The sequence below is a fragment of the Condylura cristata genome, unplaced genomic scaffold (assembly GCF_000260355.1).
Source record: "Condylura cristata isolate star-nosed mole 26May11 unplaced genomic scaffold, ConCri1.0 scaffold00006, whole genome shotgun sequence".
Lineage (NCBI taxonomy): Eukaryota > Metazoa > Chordata > Mammalia > Eulipotyphla > Talpidae > Condylura > Condylura cristata.
Genome location: NW_004567107.1, coordinates 42,754,296 through 42,777,576, shown reverse-complemented (window position 1 = coordinate 42,777,576; position 23,281 = coordinate 42,754,296). Strand labels below are relative to the sequence as shown.

General features: G+C 39.7%; 1 protein-coding gene across 1 annotated transcript in view; it reads right to left on the bottom strand.

Moving 5' to 3' along the window:
* Nucleotides 1-23,281, bottom strand: part of SLC1A1 (solute carrier family 1 (neuronal/epithelial high affinity glutamate transporter, system Xag), member 1) — a 67,118-nt gene that overhangs the window by 2,619 nt on the left and 41,218 nt on the right. Inside the window, exons 3-10 of the mRNA XM_004677636.2 lie at nt 15,624-15,716; nt 13,810-13,924; nt 12,749-12,791; nt 11,311-11,409; nt 8,097-8,281; nt 6,989-7,096; nt 5,316-5,438; nt 4,739-4,933 (exon numbers count right to left, since the gene is read on the bottom strand). Of these exons, the coding sequence (XP_004677693.1) occupies nt 4,739-4,933; nt 5,316-5,438; nt 6,989-7,096; nt 8,097-8,281; nt 11,311-11,409; nt 12,749-12,791; nt 13,810-13,924; nt 15,624-15,716 (961 nt within the window). The remainder of the gene's footprint in view (nt 1-4,738; nt 4,934-5,315; nt 5,439-6,988; nt 7,097-8,096; nt 8,282-11,310; nt 11,410-12,748; nt 12,792-13,809; nt 13,925-15,623; nt 15,717-23,281) is intronic.

The window sequence follows — 23,281 nt, the reverse complement described above, 5'->3', positions numbered from 1 at the left end:
CAAAATATACCAACACAAAAGGAGTTAGGTACCCATTTCTCCCCTCAGGCTGTTTCACTAGCCTGAAACAGCTAGTGCTGATGGCTGTTACTACTGTCCCCCAAATAAATGTGGCCAGTCCACATTTATTACCTGCTGAGCACTATTCACCTCATTAGAAGCTGTGGGAGTCTTAGGAAAGTGTGAGCTCCTTCTCGGGGAGATAGTGCCATATTTTAACTCAAGGATGCGGAGAGAATTGCATAAGTGGCCATAAAAAATGAGCAAAAGAGATATTCAAAAGGAAATCAAGAGTTCCCCAGCTGGAATATTTCTGGAAGGTTTTATTTACCCATTCATGAGTGCATTCATCCTAAACAGGTGCCAGGTACCTCTTTACCTGCTTTCTTTTCTCCTTCTCCTCCCATCCATTCATCCACCCATACTAAATATCTAGTAAGTGCCAAGAATTCATGCTGCCTTGAAGGATGATACGGGGTTAGTGGTAGTGGTGAATGGGCAAGGTATTTCAGGTGTGGGAAAGGCGTGAGGCAGTGGTCAGGCAGGTTTTACATACTTTCTTGACACCACAAGACTGCTTTGAGAGCTGCCCTTTACCGCACTAAATTGAGAAACAGCTGTGGCTCCTGTCCAAGGTACAAGCTTTTATTCCTGACTATTCTTTTTTCCCAGTGGGTGCACTGTGTGCAACAGGAAGAGAGATCTGGAATCTGGGAGAGGCAGCCAAATGAACTTCATTAGTATATATTTAAAAATATCCCCCATGGGCAGATACAATGTGGCACAAAGGACTTTATCTGTCTGGAAGGTGTAGTTTTTCATAGCAATATCTTCCTTATTTAAATCCAGCCATGTTGGAGGATATGGGCTCACCATACCATGAAAGGTCCCTGGATTAGAATAAGTTCAAAGAGGTACTGACTACACTGGGGGTGTGTCCTCACCCTTGGGCTAAGGCATGAACAGCTTCCAGAATGTGATTAGATTGAAAGGTGAAGATGTAGAACTTGCCAATTTAAACAAGAAGAACTGATGGTTTGTTCTATCCATAGTCCATATGCCTGCGGGTTCACAAGGCCTCGAAGCTGAATCTACTGCCCATTCATCTGTATAGTGATGTGCTGCAGATGGTGTTTATGGGCACAGTCAATAGGGTCAGAGTTCTTTGACAAGTGTGTTCCCTTCACAGCCACTGATTTCCAGTAAGTACAGATTTCTAGCACTGTCTTGATTCCTCTAACAGTACTCATAAATAACCAAATCATTTCAATCTTGTTTGAATATATATATTAAATTTTTAAATAGGCACCTGCATAAACACAGGTGGGCAGAGAGCAGCTGGATATATCAGATGCTTAAAAACTGAAGCCATTTTTGCTGCTACTTTACAACAGTAGTAGCTGCTTGTCCTTCTATTGTTGCTAGTGTTATGATTATTACTACAAAACAATGACTGCTGCCACTACTACTTTGCAGTGACCACTCTTACTCTTGCTACTGAAAAATAGCAACTATTACTACTGTTGCTAATCTTTCCCTCTAAACTCTTTGTAGGCCTTCAATCGTGTTATTATCTTCCACTATAAGAATTTTATCCCACTTTCAATCAGGTGTAGCTTTAGGTAAGTGAATATGATAAAACCACAAAAGGGTATGTTTTGGGGTAGATGGTGCGTCTAGTCCAAAGACCACAGAAAGAAAAAAATGATGGGTACAAGTCTCTTAACTATCTGCATCATGAGGTGCAACTGTAACTTGTGAAGTTAAAATTATTTCATTCTCTTCTAGATAGAGCTAGAGAGGGTTTTTATTGTAAATGAATGATTATTCAGGCCTGTTGTTATTGGCTCTGGGCCAGAAGTTATCAGCAAATCTGACTTAAGAATACACCAGAGCAAGAAGAGAGGTTGTTATATGAATTGATTATTTAGACTCTATGCCCAAAGTCTATTCATCTAGTAGTCAGATTTAAAGGGAAAAGAAGGTTAGAGAGATTTAGGGAACCTATGACTGATACAGCGGGGGTATTCACCCCAGGGTGCAAATACCTAAAAAAGCTGACACCTCATACAATTGCTCCTTGAAAATCAATTCAGTACAGATTGGCTGGGGTGAGTGAGGTAGGAAAAGACACAAGTGTGAATGTAACAATTGCTATAACCACGTGGTTGTGGAACAGAAGCTTCCTCAGACATGATTCAAGATTTTAGACTTGCTGCTGTTCAAATTAACTTGGCTTCAGCTCTTTTGACATATGGGTTTCTATTATTTTTTTAAATTTTGCATACAAAAACTGGGAGGTAGGCCCAGAAGTCTGGGGAGGGGGTGAGAGAATTCATCAGAGACAGAGTGGAGAGCTGAACAACAGATTGGCTGGAATACACTGCTGAGGGAGCAGTGGGCAAGAGAGGAGAGGTCTGTTGTGCCATGTGAGTCGCCTTCTTGGCCAGGGATTGAACTCATGCTGCAGTAGCTCCTGATAGCTTCAAAGTGCTCAGACTTAACCCCTTGTGCCACCAGGGAGGCCCCTGCAATGGGTTTTATTAAGCCAGCAACACTTACAATTATGCGGTATTGGTATAGTTTTTCAGCTGATATAGCAAATGGTGTATTCTATATGTGTCTTCAGTACATTTTTTTTAAAGATTTATTTATTTACTCATACAGAACTGGGGTACAGGCCAGAGATGCGGAGGGTGAGAGGATTCACCAGGGACAGAGTGGGGAGCAGAACAGGCAGATCGACAAAGTACACTGCTGAGGGGAGCAGTGGGCGAGTCAGGAGAGGTCTGCCACGCCATGTGGTCACCTCTGGGGCAGGCAGGGATAGAACTCATGCGGAAGTGGCTTAAGCTTCTTAGTGCTGTGCTTTAACCCACTGCGCCACCAGGGAGGGCCCATCTCTTCAGTACATTTTAAGCAAATACAGTGAATGCTTTATCATCTCTGGTTGGGGACTTTATGCCTAGAATTTATGCCCATTCCAAGTATTGGGTATGCATGAGTAAGTTAACTCTGAAAGGTTAGAGTCCATCATTTCAAAGCAACAATGTCCAGTAGAACTTTCTACTTTCAAGGATTGAACCTACACTGACAATCTATTTCTACAACGACAAAATCTTCTGTCTCTTCTATCCAATTTGGTAGCCACCAGCTCTATTGGTTACCATATTAAACCGTGCTTTTCCAGAGAAATAACTGACAAAATACAGTAATGACATTTTCACCATTTACATGAGTAGACAAATTTAGTCTTCATTTGACTAGAATTCTTTGCAGTAACTGAGTATTCATCTTATAGACTCTCTCTTCTCTAGGTTTCTTCTTCTATTTTCTCTTGGATGCTTCCTTCTCTGCTTGCATCAATGCTAGGATTTTCCAGGCATCAGTCCTTAATCTTTTTTTCTCTATGAACTCTCCCTATGTAATATTATCCATTCTCAGCATTTACTGAGTGCTCACTATGCTTAGGCATCATTCAAAGCATTTACTATACACCATCTGACTTCGTTATCACTATTTGTATAAAATCTAAGTACATTGTTATCTTCATTTTACAGGCGAGAAAACAGAAGCTTAGCAGATTCAAGTTACTTGGTCAAGTCACATCTCATCACTGTGAAGCTGATTCCAACAGATAACTGACTCCTGACTCACTGCTTGGTGGCCACCATTAAGCTGCTGAGCCTACCTTCTGTATCTGCTGCCAAGACCACATTTCTCACTGGATAGTTCCATATAAGTGTATTAAAAGCATTTTGAGTTCAGTGTGAGAAAAATGTAAGCTCTTCATCTTTCCAGGTGCACTTTTTTCTTTTCTACTAGTCTCTGTTCTGTTAATCACTGTGTACCAATTTAGAACAATTCACCTATCTTGGGAGGTCATCCTAGCCTCACAATAAATCCAACTGATGTGTCTTGAATTCGTTAGCTTTTATCCATTTTCGCTGTCAGTACATGATACACATCTTTTAATACCTGAACTTCTACAACAGTCACCTAACTATAAGTCTTTCAGCTTATGGTTCCTCCTCCCATCCACTTATCCACCAACTTTCTAGTTACTTTTGCAAATCTTTTGATAATATAAAAGATTTCTCATGGGCTCCCCATACAAGGTCTTCATGATTTTATCCCTGCCTCCATATTTATTTATATTCTCTGTATTATAGTCTTTATGATGTGGAGAATAATAATCTGTACTGTGTAACTAGGCGATGGTTATATCATAAACCTGTTATTCCTTTTCTCAAAAAATGCTCTTAGCTTCCTTTATATTTTACTATCTTCTTATTTTTCTTATAAGACTTATTTCAACTTTTGCATCCTCGGGGAAGCCTTTCCTCACCTTCCCAGGTAGAGTCAACTCCTCCTTCTTTGGTGCCCTCTGTGGTTCCTATTCAAACCTCTTTAATAACGCATATTATACCACTTAGCCTTTACTTAGGTGTCTCTGTGTCCCCTATCTACTGGGAACCCTTAAAAGGTGGGACTGGTTCTGAGTCCTTGGTACTTCCTCTGAGCCTAGTCCCTAATGGGTACACTGAACTGAGAACAGAGTGATGTCTTTGGCTAGACCCAAAGCAGAAACCCTACACACTACAATTCTATTTTTAATATAGTTTGTTTAATCTTGGGGAGAGACTCTGGAGACCAAAAACATCAATCCACTATGGAATCACTTTTACTTGAGTAATTCCAGTCACGAAATGAAAATGAGTGTGACACCATGTCCCACCTGATAGTGATGATCTGACCAATGCTCAATTCCAGGTCATTCAATTGTGCAATAAACACAGCTGCCACTGCTTCATAGAGTGCAGTTCCATCCATGTTGATTGTAGCACCAACTGGCAGCACAAACCTAGTGATCCTCTTGTCTACTTGGTTCTTTTCTTCAGCACAGCGGAAAGTGACAGGCAGTGTTGCTGAGCTGTGTGATAAAAAGAGACAGGAAGTTATGGTCTATGAGTCCTGGTTCTCATGCCCTAGCTGAAGAGATAACTGCTACTTAAAAACTAAACAAAGATTCAAAGGCATGCTAGCATTTTTGGAAGGTGCAGGAATCAGAAGATGCTCAGCTTGCCACTGCTCCCAGCTATACCATAATCCCTTCATGGCTGCAAGTCATTCCCAGAGGGCAGGGCATACTGAACAAGGTGAAGAAGTATGTTTGTGGACATGGAGAGAACATGGAGGTCATTTCTCAAATTAAAAGTGGCCACCACAACCACAAGTGGCAGCCGGTGCTTTATCAAGTGAGGTGAAAGTCATGTGGCTTATGGATTTCTTCCAGACATCCCTCTTTTCTTTACCTGGAGGATATCATCAGAGCTGTCAAGAGAGCTTGGGCCATACCCATGGCAAATCGGAAAGGATTCTTTCGTACGATTATGAAATATATCAGGGGGAGAATTACAATGGAATGTATTGCAAGCCTGTAAATGAGAAACAGATCCATTCATGATGTCACATTTTCAAACAGCATTTTTATTTATAATATTCAATTTTCACAAAGACCCACTGAGAAAATGAGATAAAGACCAGGAATATATGTCCCTGTTCCATGTATGAGGATGTATGAATTCACTCAGCAAATGAAGTCCAAGGTAGTAGCAAGGTCAAGAGATAAATGCACATTTCAGAGCTCACAGAGAAGTCAGGTCATACTGCCAAGCCTTGCAAGCACTATTCATGCTCACCAAACTAAAACATTTCACTTTCTTTGTGCTGAATTCTTCCTCTTTAAGATTCAATACAACTTCCTCCTCTGCGAAGCTTTCTCTCACCTTCCCAGTTTGAGCTGACTCTTCACACCTATCACAGCCCTGTACTTAGCCCCTCTAGAGCTCCAGATCTTGCTGCTGTCTTGCTAGATGGCACCCCCTGTCTAGGGGGTCTATTGGGGTTGCAGGAAGGAGAAAGGAACAGTTGTACTTCAGGATGTACCCTCTGTTCTTTACTGTTCCTCCGTTCTACAACTCTTTCTTATTTCATGTAGAAATATACAGGCTACACAAAGTAGGGGAGTTATGAAATGAGACTGATTCAACATATGACAAGAGTGTATAAGGAACAACTTAAGAGTTAACAGATTATTCTGCAAAGATGAAATAATAAGAAAGGGTCATTGCAAACAGATCCTTCCCTACTAGCTGGTAGGGGTGGATTTTAGTTAACAAGATTAAAAACCAAATGCTATTTAATGGAAACTCCCAGTACAACTGAATTCCAACATTTAGGTATTTGGGGGCACTGATAATGTTTACTCATTCCCTTGGTTCATATTTCTTGGAGCATGTGATATGCCATGTCCAGGGGCATGTGATAACTATCTGTCCAGGGGCACCAATTATAACCTACTACACCTCCCCTCAAGGAACCAGTAACTGGGCTCTAATAATTATTCAAACAACAATTATGCAAACAGCTCTAATAATTATGCAAATAATTATACACAATTCCATCTTGAAGAGTTTCCCAGAATACTCTCTGACACTTGGGGTGTGGCAGTGGGTAGCTGCACCACTGTCAGGGTTGGCACAACCAGCCTTCCTTGTTTTCATTTACTCTAGTCTGATTTCATATAGGCCTTGTTTAATTTTTGTCAGTGTTAAGGTACATGGGGCAGGGAGCTATTCTTCCTAGTTTTTATTTTTAGATTCCATCTTTAAGGAAGTAGCCAAGAGATAGAGCCAAGACGGCTACCAGAGGGTTTCGCTCTTGTAAAAAAGGATTTTAAACACTAATAAAAGGTGGCAACAGAGGCTGGTCTAGGCTGTTCTGCCAAGATCTGGCAGTTAGCACAGTGTGATCCACCTCCAGTGCAGCTGGTAAAGGGCACCTCCTGCTTACTCTCTTATCTCTAAAGCCCATCTTTCCCTATATGTGGGCGAGAAGCTGATTTTAACCAACTGAAACTTAGTCTTTCAGCAGCAATCCACTGGCTCAAATGAGGTTTCCATTTCTTTTACCAAGTCTGACATACCCACTGAGGACAGTGGCCATGTAAAGGCCCAGCTTACGGAATATTTCCCAGTCTTCAACTTCTATGATCTTCCCGGCAATCAGGAACAAGATGCCAAGTGGCATATAACTATAACAAAAGCAGAAAAAGACATGCTTCTATCATCAGGGTTTTTCTCAGGGTGGGGCTTGTCGGGAAAGAAATTAGTCAGACATTTACACCCTCAGCTTGGTGAGTGCCCTCAGATGGGAGGAGTGCAGGGCACACAAAGAAGCTAAGGTCTCAGGTTCAGGTCTTGGTAGACAAGCTGGCTCCAGGTTTCAGCATCTGTGTATACCTTAAATTCTAGTCCCTAGGTGACCATAATAAGGCAAACTTGGGGAGAACATGTGGTTAAACTAGTGCATATCCCACTCTCTGCCCTCATATACATATATCCTGCTGATTACCATATCTGTAAGCTTGCCCCTCCAAATATGGCAAATAGGTTCTTTTAGCCACAGTCACTTGTTCCCTAGGTAGTAGCAGAAACAGAGCAATGCAATCAGTAAGGAAACGATAGTAACAGCTGTTTGTGAAGCATTCAGTACATGCTTTGTGTTGGGTTACATGCATCTTTGCACTTACTGTACTTCTAATTTACTGCACACTTTGTTATCTTGTTTTATGGATGGTCAAACTGAGGTTCAGCAGGATTAAATGACTAGGCTAAGTGGACTTTCTGGCATCTCTAGGGACTGGGCAGATACTTGGGCAGGTTTCATTTTGATAAGTTATGCCCTTTCTGTGTTCTGCATATCACTTCTATAAGGGACCTGATAAAGACAGCATTTGTGTTTTGATAAACAAGGAACTTCTTCATATAATTCTTTTAAGAGTTACTTCTTACATGAATGCTGATTGGGTGTACGGTGATCTGGCATTCTGGTTGAAAAAAAAATGGCTGATATCTGGACTTTTGTTAGTGAGATAACATGTAACTAATACATGACATTATTTAATACTCTAGTATCTTGATGTGATTATCTTCTCTAACATGAGGTCAGCTGAGAAACATAAACCTCTTCATTCTAGTTTTGAGGGGAAAGTCATTAAGGAAAGCAAGATGGCATTAACAGGTGTAGCTCACCACATAATGATCTGAACGATTTTCATGGTTGCATCACTTAGAGCATTGAAGAAATCCACCAGAATCTGTCCTCTTTCTCCCATTTTTCCAATAACAAGTCCAAAGACGAGGCAAAAGACAATCAAGCCCAGGACATTTATACCATCTGAATACATGCCTATGATTTTGTATTCCTTTGTTTGGTTCTGTGGATCAAACCCAAAAAATATATTGATGAATGATTATAAGCTTGTTAAAATACAAAGGGCCTAAAATGAAGAAGATATGATAGTCAGACATAATAAATTTGTGATCTATCAGGGTCAACAATCTTAAGAAACCTGTAGAAAAAAAAAAAAAACAATCTACGTATGTAACAGATTGTGCTGCCCCCACTCTTTACCACTGAGGCTTGAACTACTTTTTCCCTTTTTCTTGCTCAGTAAGACCATAGTGAATATATCATTTTAAGACTTTTTAGTTTGGATTGCCTTACAGTTTTACTAAAGAGGTTAAGATCAAGGCATTCTTCAGGACTTATTTCAACTACTAGCTATATGTGTAGCCTGCATTAAAAAAAAAGGAATTAATAATTCAAGAAACACAAAATATTTACCAGTGGGAACATTTTTAGGATATTTATTGTTTTCTCCTGATAATGAAGCACAGTAACACAGTACTGCTTTGAATCTCAGATGACCAACAACATTAAAAAAATGTTAGCTTGAGACCCTTCCTGGGTTAAAGCACAGCACTATGAAGCTAGCCAAAGCTGCTTTAGTGTGAGTTTGTTCCCTGGCCAGGGAGGTGATCCACATGGCGTAAGAGACCTTTCCTGTCTTGTCTGCTGCTCCCCTAAGCAGTGTATTTTGTCAATCTGCCTGTTCTGCTCCCCATTCTGTCTCTGGGGAATCCTCTCACTGCCCCTGCACATCCGGCCTGTACCCCAGTTCTGTATGCATAAATAAATAAATATTAAAAAAAATGTTAGCTTGATACCTATAACTATGCACCATTTCTTTACTTTGTTCTTGGCAAGAACAGCATGAGACTTCCTGAGTGATAACTTAATCTGAGTGGGACAGTATGAGATTTACTCAGATTTCACAAGGAGATAATGTAATTTGAGTTGTGCAAACCAGGTTTATAAGAATTATGTTGAGAAGCCATTGGGGTACCAGTCATTTTGAAATTATTATCTAATAAAATCAAACACATATTTATCTAGCAGTTAGAATGTGCTAACTGCACTGGTGACAGCATTAAGTCTTAAAATGCAGCTGGAGAGACAAGACTATGAGCTAATGAAAAAAGATGGTGGCTAATTAATTGCACGGCCATCATATGAAGATTGGGGACATAAATGAGGGCCATGAGGTTAGGGGAAGCTAGGTTTGAGGAATAGGAAACCAAACAATGAAAGCAGATTTCTGAAAATGGTAAACAAAGGCAAAATTATTATGTACCAGCCTCTGTATCTTGCATAGATGATAGCTTTATGGTCCCCAAGTAAATTGAAACTTCCCCATTAATGCCACATAGTCTTCATATTGCAACAGTCACTATTCTTCACATGAAGGCAGAGGACACACTTGTCTTTTCACTCTTTTAAACTCAGTGCCTTACAGGGTTTGGCATAAGGAAGATGCTCAGAACATTTTCATGGAACTGCATGAAAAGACAGAGTAACTGAGGAGACAGGTCTGAATAATAAGGATAGAACAAGGGGACCACCAGGGAGCAAACTGAGAAACTAGAGAGGAGCCCAATATGGTCAGTCACTGAGCCAGTCAGAGAAGTTCAGGCAGAAGGAAGCAGAGAACCAGCCATAGTCTGCTGAATGTGAATTCTGAAGGGTTCTGAATATTTCATTTTTACTTGAATCTGTTCTCCTGTGTAGAGACGGTGAAATCCATTACATCACTACCAGGCTATCATTTCAGGCCCACAGTCTAGTCTCCAATGCTGAAATGAACCAAGCTTTTAAAATACATTGATTTAATGGCAAAACCTTTCCTAAACGGAGATTTCATTCTGATAATGAAGTACAGTAACACAGTACTGCCTTGAATCTCAGATGACCAACAATATTTCAGCAACATTAAAGATTAAAAATACAGTCTATTTCTTTTGCTTGGAAGAATGTTCATAATGCTGCAGAAACACTGATGTGCTTGATTCTAGAGCATTGTTTCCAGTCCCACTTACACATGCAACATAATACACAGTACACTGCGTAGCCCTTCTAACATCTGAAAAACTCTGGATGCTGAGTTAACGTTTGGGCAGAGAAGAAGCCACTGTGGGTCTGCATTCTCCATTCACACAGCCAAAGGAGGCTACAGCAGCCCCCAAGGTGCCAACTCGGCTCTAAGCAGTGGCAGGATATTGGGGCAAACGGGCTCATTCTTTTTTCTATGTAGCTCAGTCCATTTTCTTCATTCTTGGTAGTTGTGTTCTCTAAGGTGGGTACCAACACCTTATTAGTGAATATATTTTATACTTTAGAAGGACAGGTTTATCAGGAAAAGGAGAAAAAGTGAGGCACCTGTATAGCCACAGGTGGGTGGGAGATCTGCATATGAGGGAGTAATGCACCGTTGTTCTTAGAGGAAACAAAAGATTAGGTTTCTGGGAACCAATGGCTACAAGATTTTTGTTAATTATCAACATAAAATCCTGCCTTATGTGAATCTCTATTCCATGACATTATTTAACATATACTATTGAGTGATGATGTTAAACTCACAACCAACACACTACAACTGATGCCTGAATGAAGAGTAACACACAGTCTCCAAGCATACCGCAGCCTTTTTGTGCTTAGGAATACTCAATGGCACTTCAGCACCGTTTTTAAACAGTGAAAACATTTTGAACAGTGAATTCACCACGTAAAAGCACAAGAATGTAGAAAATATGGCCTAAACATAACACAACAAGGCTTTTAGTGCTTATAGTGTGAGAGCTGAAACAAGAAGGCAGAGTATAGCTTTACTCATCCTCTGCAGGGAACTTGTGCATTGAATGACTTAGTAGTTTTCACTGCTCTCTGCAGGTCTGTGAATGACCATGAAAATATCTTGAATGTTAATTTTGGTATTGTAAATTATATTTTAGCGAGTAGACGAATTCACAGACGTAGAATCTGTGAATAATGGTGATCAACTGTATTTCCACCTCCTGCTCTGCTGAATGGGGAAGGTGGGACAGGTGATAAAGAAAGGGACGGTACCTTGGAAACTGTAGTTGTCATGATGGTTGTGACCTGTGCGTCTGTCATGTTTGTCCCCGGTCCAGTGGGAGGCTGCACTTCTTCACGCTTGGTTTTGTACTGTGTGTTGGAGGAAAAAGGGGGACAAAGAAACAATCAAAATGAGGCTTTTAAACTTGTGAGTCTAAACCACAGCTAACTACATGCTACTTTGTCCAAATAATTGCTGCTGATGGGTTTGCTCTCCAACAGCTCTGTTAGCTTGTTTTTGATAGTATAACTCATGAGGCCTTGAAAGCAAAAGTGGAATTGAGAAACCCAAACCCGTGATTCCCACAGAAACCATTCATTCAGACTGTTTCTCTCACTTTCACAATGAAGGGAGGGTTAGTAAAGCTCTGATATCAAAGAAATTATAGGTTTTATTTGTAGGTGTTGTAACAGAGGACACTATAGAATCCTGTCAATCATTTTTGTTTCTGTTTATTTATTCACTTACTATTTTTCCACTTTGATAAATGTAGTTATCATGACTTTAATAAACATGAAGAATTACATGGTTGTTCCAAAATCAACAGTTCCTTTATGGCTATTCTGTGAGTGAGATTCCAGTTAAATTCCCAAAGTTTTAGCACAGAGGTTGAAGAAGCTAGTATCCTGTTACATGGGCATAAATGTGACTCCTACAAGATTCTGCCAATACCAAGGACCTTACAAATGACCACTGTGGCTGAACTGCAAAGGCACCTCTGAAATAGAGGTGATTCTGTGCCTCTTGGAGGTTGGCAGGGAGCAAATTAGTTGCCATTTTTGTTGCTATACACAGAGGTCTCTGTTCATGTAATTTATGTAAATAAATACTGCAGTTTGTATTAGGCTCAGCTGTGACTTAAAGTGATAAACAAGAGAGAAAGGCTTGAAGGAAATGAACAGATTACTAAATTTTTCTAGAGGAAATCATGACTGGGTTATGTTGGCTCTGTAGAAACCAGAAATGAGGAGGGAATGATCAAGAAAAGGCCTAATGGCAGGAGCACTAACCATCCACGTAGTCAATGAAATCACTGATTCCCAGTATGAAAGGAGAAGGAACAAGGAGTGGAGGACTACCTTTTCATGGCATTGCATCTACAGGGAGCCTACATATCTTCACAAATACAACGTGGGTCTCCAAAATAGGTACTAAGCCACATTTTAAAGCACTCTTGGTTTGGCAGGTGTCTGACTTGCCCTATTTGAGTCCTCCATTTGAATAGCACAATGGAAAGGCGAGCAGGGTTAGCAATGCCACTCAGTGCCCTGAGGTCGGGAAGACCAGTCTCCTGAAATTCCCCCATTTGCGGGCACTTTTCCTGCTGCCAGTTTTGATGGACGGATTCCATTTCTTGGATCACACCAGGAGGTGGAAATTTAAATAGTAGTGAGAAGAAAGGAGAAACTGGAGGGCAAAAGTCATTACCTGCTGAAAACAGGCTTGTACAAGGTTCTCAGGGAACATATTCCTATTGGAGACATGAAAAGCAGAATTAAGGCAAAAGGTTTTTGTTTGGTCATACCTAATACACTAGTAGAAATCAGTACAATATAGAATCAGTATTCTGGTTTCTCATCTGGCCCTTCTATTAAGATCTGTTTTTCTCTGGTGAGCATCAAATAGGTATAGAAAGCTCTCCTCATAGACCATCACTTAACTGAGTCAGAGTGTAAATGGTAAGCTTGTTGTCCTTGGTGAAACCATACTTGCTTTGGCAGGTAGACACTCACAGTTAAGAGAATTCTTTCATATTCTGCACATTTCTGTTTTTATCAATTAGCATGTTTGCTTATGAAGGGTCCACTGTATTTGTTCCCACAGTCTCTATGCCAATTGCAAATTAGCATTAGCCACTATGTGAATCAATCAAATATGGGTGTGAAAAGGAATGGGTGGTTTCTATAAAATTGAGCTGACTGCTGGAAACTAACCAAGGCAACTAAAATTTTTGTGGTTAAATTAGATATGGGAAGATTACAGAAATAGAAAACTGGGAAGGATTTGTTCCTCAGAATTCTTTGCAAATTCCAAAGGTTTGTTACATTGATTAACAAAAGCTGAATTTGGAAATTATAAATGATTCATTCATAAGGGCAGCACATGCAACAAAAATATGAAATTATAATCAGCTGACATGCCTGAAGAAAAAACCTTGGTTTGGCATTAAAAAACCACGTAAGTACATTTCAATTTTAAGTGAAAACAAAATATGTAATACCATTGGAATAATTTTTTTTTGACTCTGCTTTTGTTGCTATTTTAAAAATTGATTAACCAATCTCTGGTACTAATTACTTTAGACAAGCCTGTTTATTCCATTCCTTCTTGGACCCGCAGCCTGGCATGAAGGACTGACTGTATAACTTGTAGGGTCCAGGGCAAAAGAAAAATGCACAATTCAAACATTGTGCATCCAGGATGGCAATTAAACCAAGCATGGGTTTAATGCTTGGTCTGTCTGACCATCATACTATCAAGACCCTTACCTGATCAGATCTAACATGGCATCCACTGTACTGACTTCAGGGCTGTTGCCAGTTCTGTCAATATCAGACACTTTCTGGGTGACACCAGGCTTGATGCTCACCACTAGCACAATACCTACAGCCAAGAAAAGCAACCACAGAACGTTAAAAATCCTCAGGACATCTAACACCACTGTCCCATCCTTCTTAGAAACATTAGGCATGGTAGTACCAAGCAGTATTGGGATGGGGGCTCCCCCAAGTCCAGCCAAAATGCTGAACATTAACCGGGACTTTTGCAATAGCCTGAAATACTTTTCCATTTAGACAGATGAGTAGAAGGTAAGCGTTTGCTTTTGAGTTAGAAAGGGCTATATCCCAGAATTGCTTCTGGACATAACTGTAGATGAGATATTCTTTCTTTCTTTCTTTCTTTTTTTTTTTTTTTAAGCTTATGAGGTCATCTAGGTAGGTATTGGAGTGAGGATGATTCATTTTCCCAATGGGGGCACTCACAAATGTCTTTTTGCAGCTTTCAACTGTAGATACTAGCTGTTTTCCTGAAAGTCCTACAGAGCAAGTCTTACCTTCCTTTCACCCTACAAATATCAAAAACAGTTGTGTATCCAAAAAGGGTTATGGCTAGGAAAAGTGTTCTCTGTGACTCTTAAGAGGTGGAATGAGGACAAACAGCAAGGAGTTACAAGGAGAGATTGTTCTTACTGTCAAGAAGAATGGTTTGAATGGAAAGCAGTTGAAAATGCCACCCTGGCCTTTGGAGGTAATGGGTTCCTGTCCAAGGTATGAGATTGTTTGACTGGAGAGAAGTGAAGAAGAAAAAGTGTCTGTGCCCTTGATCACCTTTTCCAAGGGGAAAAGCCACTCCAGGAGGATGGGACCGAGTTGATGAATGAGCCAGTTTTGCTAGTGGTGGGAGTTACAGGACAACAGAAGGGCCAGGAGAGGACACAGTCCACTTTTCCTGTCAGGGTTGCAGAGGAGAGAGAAGCTAAGGGATAACCTTGCTTTCTCCTTATGAGGAGATACTGCTTTGGTTTAGGGAGGGTTCAGGCTCTCCTAGGCCCTTGACTTAGCTAACACTGAAACTGGACCACATCCCTACCACCTCTTATAAATTCATTTAAGCAGAGCTGTAAGGGTCAAGCTGGCTGAATATTTGAGTATACTCTCTTCCTATCTTCCTACTCTGGGTGTCCTTCTTAAAATGTCATTATCATGACATTTTACACCACACTGTCTTCACATGTCAGAGGTGTAAGAGCAGTTACTCTCTGATTACAGCTTTTTCCTCTCTTTCAAATGGGATTCCTACTTAGTAAAAAGACTCTGTGGTCAGCTAGGTACTATGTAAAATTTGAAATATACTACAATGTTAGCATTCTGGAAATATAATTATACTCAACTCCACTATTCTAGACTAATTACCGACTTTAAGGTTTATATAAACTCTTGACTTCATTTCTTGATGAATGATGCTGATAGCACAGAACTGCCACCCTGTTTCTGTCTCCCCCATCCCCAGGGACATTAATAAGCAGTACCTTGGCTAAAATTTAGTCAACATTAGATTCCTCATATAAAAGTGCTGTGTAGCTTTGCAAGCCCAAAAGCTTCATAGTACTTTGACAAAGCTACTTTCTGTTTAATAAGTAATTATGGGTGGTTTGTTGGAGGGTGAGTAGAGTATGTACACACATGAAAGAACAATAATATAATCCCAAGAGAAAATTTTAAAAAGTACATCTAGTAAAGTTTACTTTTAAAGGAAAAGTCACAGTTACACAGAGGGATAAAGATTCAAAAAGAAATACTACCTAGAATTACAGCAATGGCAGTGGTACAGAAATAATATACAACAGCACGCAGACCAATTTTCCCAGATACATTGGAATCCAGTGCAGCGACACCTGAAAGAGAAATCAAATTACATTAGTTTTTTTAAAAAGATTTATTTATGTATACAGAACTGGGGTATAAGCCAGCAGTGGAGGGGCGGTGAGAGGATTCACCAGAGACAGAGTGGGGAGCAGAATAGGCAGATCGTGGAAGTATACTTATGCTGAGGGGAACAGTGGGTGGGTCAAGAGAGGTCTGCTGCACCATGTGGGTCACCTCTGGGCGGGGATCGAACTCAAGCATAAGTGGCTTTAGCGTCTCAGTGCTGTGCTTTAACCAGCTGTGCCAACAGGGAGGACCCAAATTACATTAATTTTTAAAAGGTTAATTTCCAGTACTGTTGGAATTCAATCATCAAGGTGTGGGATAAAGAGAATTTCTCTGCACCCACTAGGCCTATCTCATACATTTTGTTTGGATAAGATGTGGTGGACAAAAAGTAGCAGCTCCAGCCCTCCCTGGTGGCACAACAGGTAAGGACGCAGCACTGCATGCTAGCAGCAGCTGCTTCAGTACAAGTACAATCCCTGCCCTGGAGGTGATCCATGTGGCGGGGCACATCTCTCCTGACCCGCCCACTGCTCCCCTCAGCAGTGTACTTTGTCAGATGGCCTGTTCTGCTCCCCACTCTGTCTCTGGTGAATCCTCTCACCACCCCTGCACCTCTGGCCTGTACCCCAATTCTGTATGCATAAATAAATGTTAAAAAAAAAAAAAAGGGGCAGCTCAAGCTTCCTAACACAGCATGGAGAAATAAATGGAAGCCAGGCAGCACAAGTTCCCTTCTGGCTAAGTCCCACTGCCTCAGCCAACAGCCAATACCTTTGGCTTCTCTAGGAGGTGGTCAGGAGACACAGTCAGCATGACTTCTACTATTCCATTTCTTTATGAACTTTATCAAGTTTTTACATTATATCACTTGACAGCCTGCATGATAAACTCCTTACGGAATTCAGTATCCAGGAGAATTTTATCTTGGAGAAGTGAGATAGTTCTTTCATCATATAATGAAGGTCCTCTAACTCAGGATTGTTTTCCTTTCTGTCCTTCCTGTCAGGATAATCAAAATCAACTAAAAAGTATAACTTTTAACTTGTATGTGTGATTATAAAAGCAGTGTATGTTCATCTATATTATATAACAGAAGAAAAAATATAAAGATGAAAAAAATCACTTTATCTTTTCAATCATAGTCAATATTCTGGTAAATTTTTGATTTTTTAAAAATAAATGTAGTTGAGGTAATTTTGTAGTTCTCTAGCCTTTGCCTTTGTCTTTTTAATGCTGTATTACAAATTACAGATTTCTTACTGCTATAGAGTTACCCTGAAGATAATTCTTAAGGCTATATAATCTGTCATGTGACTACCCCATATTGTATTTAATCATCCACATTTTTTTTTAAATTTTAAAAGAACAGGTTTAATAGGGAAAGGAGAAAGAAAAGAAGAGGCCCCTGCAAAGTCACAGGAGCTGCCACTGAGGCTTTGCAAAGGGAGAAAGTTCATGAAAAGAAATACCTTTGTAGTCAGACAGGCACTAGGGCTGCATCTTTAACATTCACTTATTGCTGAATCTCTAGGGCCAAATTTAATAAGTCATAGTACTTTTGTTATTCATCCTGGCTAGCATATATCCTTATTTTCTTTTTTCATGATAGTCAATTTGCTTCCATGTTAACCATTTGTTGAATATGGCTTTGATTGTGAGATATCTTAAAGTTTATATTTCAAAGAAGCTAAAAACAAGTAAAAATTTCTGTGGGCACAGGTAACAAACAGATTTATAGTCACGGTATTAGATCTTGTTTCAAATAATCTTTGGCTGCCAAAATGACTGAATGTTGTTTGAACTTGAAAGGATTGACTTATATGCTAAGGATAGCTGAAGAGGTGGAAGGCATACATCTCTCCTTACTAGAAACCTCTGTTCTCCATCAAAGATGCTCACACAAATGGAGTGTATCTGTCTACCTGGACTGTTTCTATGTGGGACATGGAGCAAGTGAAGAAGCAACTAAGTCATCTTTCAGGTAGTTGTCCTTTGGAGGTTTCAGACCTGCCTGATTCCCAAAATGAAAATCACATTTTAAATCAAATAAATGCAATAGCAAGTGATTTTTTCCTTCTTCATAGCATGAGTTGTCCTGTAACTGCAAATCCTGAAGTACCTACAAGTTAGAAAATGAAGAGGTTGTCAGGGCAGCCCCAAGGAGAAACCCCATGATGGCTACCACCACCTACAAGTAGCTTTTACATTCATTCCTCATACTCTAAATGACCTATCCATCTGGGGAATTATGCTCCTCACATATATTCATACATACTTGATGTACAGGAAAAATCTAAGAAAGCTATCATCATGATGATGACAGAACAAGTTATTTCTCACTCTGAACATATCATTCCTCTCACTGCTGATTGCTCCTTTGAAAGTTAATATTTAGAGAAAAGGGGCTCTGGCCAAACCAGGATGTTGTTAAGGATCCATTCACCAACCTCCAGGAAAAAATTGTTCAATTACCATTTGATAGGCATGTTGCAACAGTTATATCCTAGAATAACCTTGATGACAGATCCTATTTTCTTTCTTTGGGAAAACTAGTTTGGTGTGAAGCGAAGACTTTCTTTTCCTAGTGGTAAGACAATTAAAAAAAGCCAATTCTGCAAGAAATAACAACAAAAACCACACACACACACACACACACACACACACACACACACAAATTAAGAGACACTGAAGGCCACAAATCAGTAATGAATAAATTATCTCATATTTAGTTTTGGTTTCTTAGAAAAAAAGCAACAATGCAAATATATGATTGCTACATGATTATGTGATTATAAAACAAACCTATTTCATTCTCGAGCTCCATACATTGTTTGGATAAATAATAGCAATAATATCAGTAAAAGAGTAGCTTTAAAAAAAAAAAAGCAAGAAAATCACCAGTTAAACAGAGCTCCAAGCAATATGCATAAACACCTGTAATCCTGACCTAGTAGAGAATGTGTTTTCAGGTGAATTGTCCTTTGGTAGATGTCCAATTTATGTGGCTCCCAGTGTCTAAGGTGCTGACAAATGACAGGTTCACAGGGAAGCTGCAGAACTGTTTTCAGGTTTGTGTTCTGTGCCCTCTCAGGGATTTTCTTCAAGCAGTGAAGCAAATTAAATCTATGTGGGTAATTGTTTCCAGCATATGTTAATATGTCTTAATTTGTCTTAATGATTTGGCTATGGGTGGGTACCTCTGCTTCTATTCCAGGACTCAGCTGGCAACAAAAGGCTTCGAATACTGAGATTGCTGGTGGAACTATATTATACAAATACATCTCTAAAACAGCCAGCCAATTCCTCTCCATCAGAGATGAAAAACTATCTGATGTAAGAGTTACTTTCAGAATGAACTACCTCAGTTCTACATTTCCTCTGGAAAACTTACAATTTGTTCAAGCCAACAATCATAATTCTCCACATCTCTTGTGTTACACCTCCACCTCTTTAGCTATCACTGATTGAGGGAAAATCTGGTTCCCAAATCCATCCTCTTAAATGATAAATTATGTGGTAGAGGGGAAGGCGGGTTGACTATCAAGGAGATAGGGAACACACGCTCAGAAACAGTATAGTCTTAGGAAACCTCTGTAACAGGAACATTACTGAACTTAACATGAACATAAAATACATGTTTGGATGGTCTAAACTCTCCACCTGGCAATAATAATGATGCTGGTATCAATGGACACTGTATTGTGAACGACAACATGTTAAGTGTATTATCTCTTTTAATTCTCATATAACCCCATGAGGTAGACATTGGTGTGCCCACTTTACAAAGGAGAAAGCTATGGCTCAAACAAGCTAAATAACATGCTTATAGCCAGTGAGTAGTGGAGCTCATATCCCAAACCAGACTTGACCCAAAGATCATATCCAGGCACTATAGAATTCTCGTCTGCACCACCCAAAGGATTTCTGTGATGATGGAAGTAGTCTCTGCTTGTACTGTCCAGGGAGTGGCCACAAGCTACCTGTGGTTAGTAAGCACTTGATATGTGGCAAGTGACTGAGAAATTGAATTTTAACTGTTTAATTAATCTCAATTTTGTTTAATTTTAAATAATTTCATTTTCAAGAGCTACATGTGGAGAATAGTTACCACATTGGACAGTACAACTTCTAGGTCTTACTGGAGAATTCAACATACAGTGGATGCTCGGTAATGTTGAATAAACAAGCTCAAATTCAATTCCATTAGACAATTCCTGCCAGCACAAGGGCAGGAAAGAGGAAGAGGATAGCCCTTTTTCTTTTGGTATATATTTCCATTACCACTATATTGTTCTAAGGACCAAAGCTTATTTTTCTCTGAGTCTTCACAGCACATTAAATAAGGTACTCTAGGAATTTCACACTCAATGCCGTCTATGAGAAAAAGCTGCACTTGTTTTCAGCTGGTCTATATGTTACAAAGTCATTTTAAAGATCCACTTGTGTCTCAGAGATCAGAAACTCATCAGGTAGTCTGCTTAGAAACCTCTAGTATAGGGTGATTTTGGACTCAGGTAGCCAACCCAACTGCTTTTCACGCACAATAAATCTCCATGTGAAGCTATATCTAGCATCTTAGAATTTTTCAAATTTTTTTTATTGTGTCTTCCATACCCTCCACCCCAACCTTATACTTTTTCCTAATGGCCCACCTCATGAAATTTTACTATCATAAACTGTACATCTGTTGATGTACTAAATGTACATATGTGCTTTTTGCATAAAAAGAGTTTCTCCCCCTCCCACTAAGAACCATCTTTTGTTGCATTGGTGGCAGTAGTGCTCCTGTGGAGAACTTGTGGTCTCAGGCCTGTGGATGTTATGGTTACCTTGACCCAGAAGTTAGATTCTGAAGAGAGTTGTCTCTCTATCAATCCTTGGTCACACTCACCACTCTCAAGTGTTTACTAGCCTGCGGCCACTACATGAACAGCACAAACAGAGACCTGTCCTTCACCACAGGAAGTGCTGGTCTAGAATGTGCAGCGCATGGACAGAGCCAGTATGACACAGGGGTTGAGAAATGCACCTCAATCACTTACTGGGGGATGTCAAGTAGCATATCCACCTTAGTGCCAAACAGGTGAAACATCTCTGTGCTTTACCCTGGTATTTTACTTTCCCCTGGGTTCCTTCAGGCCATTCCTCATATCTGGTGAAGTCTAGAGAAACACCATCTTAAAATCTACCCAGAACTCATTTCTTCTGGGACCTTATACCTGTCCCATGGGACTTGGCAAAAGAGAGGGCACTGTGTACTAATACATTACAAAGTAAGTACAACAAGATCTGCAGAGAATCAAAAGTATTTTAAAACATTTAGCATGATTGGACAGTAATTTAATTTGTTTGCTGAAGTAATAGAAAACAGGACTAGCATTTTATAAAATCTTTTTTCCTAGTAATTTACTGACTTGGTCTGTGACAGACTGAAAATTTAAAAAACTGGGTCTTTTCCTCTCATTTTAAAGACCTGAGATTTTGTAAAGCATTGGTGTAGCGGACAGGTACTTAAGGACCCAGAGGTATCACCAGGTGGGGGTGACCAGGAGTACTTTGAATTGTTGCATTGGAAATGGCTAGAAAAAGATGAGCAGGAGTCTGACAAACTCTTTGTTTGACCACTTTAGTCAGGCTATTGACCTTCCTCCTTGGTTCATTTGTACACTTCCTTGCAAAGCCCAATGCATGAAGAACTCTGCTAAGTTGAACTAGAATACTCCCTGATTTTTGATCTGGTTCTTCCTCCTCCACGATCCTCCATCCTGATTACCTGGCCTGTCTTTAGTAAGAAGACTGTTAGGTCAGGACTATAACCAGGGAAACAATTCAAGGTTGCCTTTGAATTTAGGGGCACCTATTATCTCTTCATTTTAAAATTTGGGGTGCTGACTCTTGACCAAAGCAGTAATAATCTATTAGAATAATGTTATAAAAATACTATTAAGAAAGCAGTTTTCATGAGCTAAACAATAGCATGCTTTAAAAATAAACACCTTAGGACAAAAGATTCCTCTGAGAGCTCTCTAATTAAGCTACCACCCACTGAAGAATGACATTTTCGTGACAATCTCTTTCTACTTTGCCATTAAAGTGTCAAAACTAACTCTGTTACTGGAATTTTTTTTGGTCTGGCATTTGGTGGTGCTTTACCATTGTGAATGAACATGAAGTCCAAGGAATTCACTACTGGACAGCAGTTAAGCTCATTTATCCTCTTATCTCTGGAGACCACTAGTGTGGTGAGACAAGCATAAGCTTTGGTGAGATAGCATGGATTTAAATCCTAGCCTTTTCCTCCCTGATTCAGTTTCCCCATCTATACAGTGAAGATTTTAAATGTCTTTGCCTCCTAAAGGGTAATAAGTATGAATGTAAAGTGAACAACTCCATGTTGTATAGGTGCTGTGAGGATTAGAAATAGTATCTATAACATACCTCGTCTGGTGTCTAGAAGTAAATTTTGTACATGGTAAATAGAGTTCTATTATTAATGAATGAAAGGATCAATATGAAATATATCAGTGAGCAAATGGAAGACACTGAAGTGTTAACTAAATCATTCCCCCATTGCTTAAGTAAATGAATATATATATATATTTATATTTATATTTTAATTAGGATTCCTCCCATCAGGAATCACTGTAGTACACTCGCCACTAAACTAGAGGTTATGGCTCTTAGGATCTTGCAGGAAAGGCGTTTGCTGCCTGCCAGCCCTAACTTTTGCCCATCTGCCCGCCTCATCCCTTCCCCCAGCCCTCTTCTGGTATGTATGAAGCTCCTTCCTATTTCAAGGCTTTTGTACAGGCTTGTCCGTCTGCTCCAGCTGCTTTCCCCCGCCCTTCATTTTTCTATTTTTAAGTTCTCTTCTGAATCTCCAGGCTAATCCAGGTTTCCATTTTCCTCACTTGTAATTTTGTTTATATTATGTCTCAATTTTTATCAATAAGCTAATTATTTCATGGCCTTCTTATTAGATTGTAAATTTCATGAGGATACATGGGGCTAGGTATATATTTGTTCCCCAATACGTACCAGTTCTCAACATACAGAAAGAGTTCAACAAACATGTATTGGTTGAGTTACTAAGTTATTTACATATGGTTGCCTATCCCTGACTCTTGTCCTTGCTCTGTCTGGTTCTCAGGGCAAAATGTTCTAAAACACAACTTGAGAATCTTTCATCAGACTCAAATGTCGCCCTTATGATGGTGCCATCTTGTATAATCTATTTAATCTCTCAGCTTCCAAGTTGTCCTTATCTCTAAAGACAGAGATAAGGCCTCATCTATTTTACTACTTAGTTGGTATGAGGATTAAATAAACAAATCCATTCTCCAGGGAAAACAAGACTGGCTAACTCAGTTAGGTAATCTCTACAGCCTGGGAAATAACTATAGCCTGGGTTAATACCCCTGGGTATGTTAAAGGGAAGAGAAAAGACAGAGTGGAATATTCAACGTATATTTCTGTGCATGGTTCACCCATGATATCTAATTTTTTAAGAGACATTAATGCATAC